We start from the raw sequence: 2,786 nt of genomic DNA on the forward strand, positions 1-2,786 counted from the left end.
AAAAAAAAACATATATACAGGGAGGAGGCAAATCATAGAAGGAAAAGGATGTGAGTGGAACACGCAGAGAGGCAAAATACAACACATATGGAGAAGATACCTCCGAACCATTGGAGATATATGCGACCATATCTCCGCATGGTGTTACACGTTTCACGGGAACATTGATCGCAACCAGAGACGCAACACGCAGCAGCACCAAAGCATGGACCCCAAACCCTTTTGTTCCCCTTCCCCACCAGTTATCCATGGGGTCTCTGGGCTCTGCAGCTACGCAGGATCTCAGCGCTAATCCTCCTCGCTCTCAGCACCCAACCCCGCTTGGTAGCGCTCCAGCAGCGCCTTTAAGCGGTCCTGCTCACACGTCAATGGCCGGAATTCTTTCCGCAGCGATGAACGTGATGGGGTGCCAGCAGTGGTGAAGTCTTCCACGGTGTTCGGCCCCTCCATGGAGTGGTGTTCAAGGCGCAAGTTGGCGAAACTACCCAACACCTCGTGCTGCTGCAGCGGCGCATCCCTTTTGTCATGCTGGCGCTGTTTGTAGTGGCGTGTGCCACCGGACCCAGGTGGGGGGTTGCTTTCCCGCGTTCGCCGCCCGCCAATGAACGATGACAACTCGATTGACGGTTGCCGCTTCAACCGCGTAGAGCGCTGTGGCGTGGCGCCACTCCCGCTGTCCTCCAGTGAACTGCCAGGGCCACTGCCATACAGTCTGCTGTGGTACCTCGCTAAACTTGCGGTGCTACTCCCGCTGTTCTCCCTCGCGCCGCCTTCGTCATGTTGTGTGCGTGCGTGTCCACCGCCGAGAAGAGGCGACGGCAGCCCATTGTTGTTCGCGTTCTTGCCAGTGCCATTGTGCCGCCGCGCCCCATTTCTCTCTCTGCGCCGGCCCTCACCCTTTGCGACCCGCTGGCGGCGCGAGTCCTTCTTCGGGCGGGAGACGCCGTCGTCCCCGCGACGCTCGTCATGGATGTCGTCCAAGCTGACGTCCACGCTGCCGGTGTTGCTGACAGTCGACCCCGCCCTCGCGAACGCGTTGGCATCAGACATGCTCCACTCTGCCGCGCTGCTCTCGCTGGCCGAGAACTCCGCAGTTATCTCGTGTGGGTCCCTATTGACGTTGCGGCTGCTGCTGCTGCTGCTGCGCCTGTTGAACCACGACGACTGCCGCTCCATCGAAGGAAGGCAGGGAAAGCGCTGCTGCTTCTGCTGCTGCTGCTGCTGCTCGCGAAAGGACTGCAACTTGGTCCCGGATCGTGGCGGTGGCACCACTCGTGACGTTCCCTCTTCCTTCCAGCTTCGGTTGTTTACGCCGTTGCTGCCACTGTCACGTAGCCACCTCGGCGTCCCGAGGCTCGCGCTGCGGCTACTTCCGCGACTGGTGGCGGACACCCACGTCGACGAGCTACGCGACGCCGATTCCCCAGAGTCGCCGACGACAGCGCGTGCACGATCCGTCAACGCGCGAACGCCGTTGAGGTTTACGCTCATCGAGCCTGTCGCACTACGGTGCCCAGAGGAGACCACCAACGACGACGCACTGCTGTTGGTCATTCCGGTATGCTGCAACGGCATCAATCGCTGCGCATCGTGCTCCGCCCCTTCGTGGCCTAACTGCTGGGGCTTCTGCTCGGCATTCATGCCGTCGTCAATGCCCTTCTCGCCCTTTGGCCGATCCATCATCTCGCGTGGGAGAGGCTCATCGGCGAAACGCCACATCTTTGCACGTTGCATGCGGCAGCTACTCTCAAGGTTTACCTCCTTGTCATCCCAACGCAAAACACTATTGGTTCTTCCACCATTGTGCTTGCCATTAGCCGTATTGTTGCCTTTGCTGCCGCTGACAGCAGCATTACCACCACCTACACCCCGAACATTACCGTCAACTAAGAGATCGCCACCGCAGCCAGCATCGCCGCACCCCGGAACTACAACACTCCAATCACCGTCACGACTCTTGCTTAGCTTCCTGCAGGTTTCAACGGAGACGTCAGTATTGTTGTTAGCCACAGGAGCCCGCATCGGATTCGGCGTTGTGCCAGGAGCCGTCGAGACGTTCGCACCGTGCATGTGTATGTCGTTGTTGTCAAAGCCGTAGGCCTCTGGTGCGGGATTCATGTCCAACATGTCCTGCTGGTTCATATATGCGTCGCCGGCCATGTGGACGCCCATCCCATCGTCCTCCCCCACCATCGTCACCACCGCAGGCTGCGGATGCCGTTGATTCGGTACCAGTCCCTCCCTCACGTTCCACCCCGGCACATCTGAAGATGTGGGTGGCACTTCGAGAGCTAGACCTCTGCCGTATCGCGCCGGCGCTCGCTGCACACTGCTGTGTCCGTTCCGCAGCTTCGACATAGCACTCGTGCCAGTCGTTGGATCCAGCGCCCCCAAGTGGCCCATCTCGTTCTGCTGTTGTTGTTTCTTTCGTTTGTCATTCGTGTTCCACTTCGGTGGCTGCCACTGTCGGTTGCGCAGCCGCCTTCTCTGCTGTTGTTGCTCACTCCCAAGAGCACCGCTAGAGGTGCTCGCGTCGTCAACACTGCGGCTGCGAATACTGTGAGCACTAATATTACTACTACTACTACTACTTGTGGTGAGATTTTCAGGGCCTCGCTCACTCGATGTGCCGCTTAGTTTGCTCACCCCGGTGGCTCCGCTGAAGCATTCCACGTTTTCCACAATGGGGTGCGCCGAGTTCGGGTGCTGCGAAGTGACGTGAGAGGACTCCGCGCCCATTTTATCACCGGCCTGCTGCCCAGACTATTTCTTCCCGCCCCCCCCCC

At 59.3% G+C, this 2,786-nt stretch overlaps 1 protein-coding gene across 1 annotated transcript; it reads right to left on the bottom strand.

The window, feature by feature from the left end:
• Positions 1-288: 288 nt before the first annotated feature.
• On the bottom strand, positions 289-2,739 carry DQ04_13221000 (hypothetical protein; the record flags this gene model as incomplete). The annotated part of the gene is made up of 1 exon (XM_009316908.1): positions 289-2,739. One exon carries the CDS (start codon positions 2,737-2,739, stop codon positions 289-291), a length of 2,451 nt encoding a protein of 816 aa, XP_009315183.1.
• Between the last annotated feature and the right edge of the window lie 47 nt (positions 2,740-2,786).

Source organism: Trypanosoma grayi, assembly GCF_000691245.1.
Source record: "Trypanosoma grayi strain ANR4 Tgr_1322_V1, whole genome shotgun sequence".
Lineage (NCBI taxonomy): Eukaryota > Euglenozoa > Kinetoplastea > Trypanosomatida > Trypanosomatidae > Trypanosoma > Trypanosoma grayi.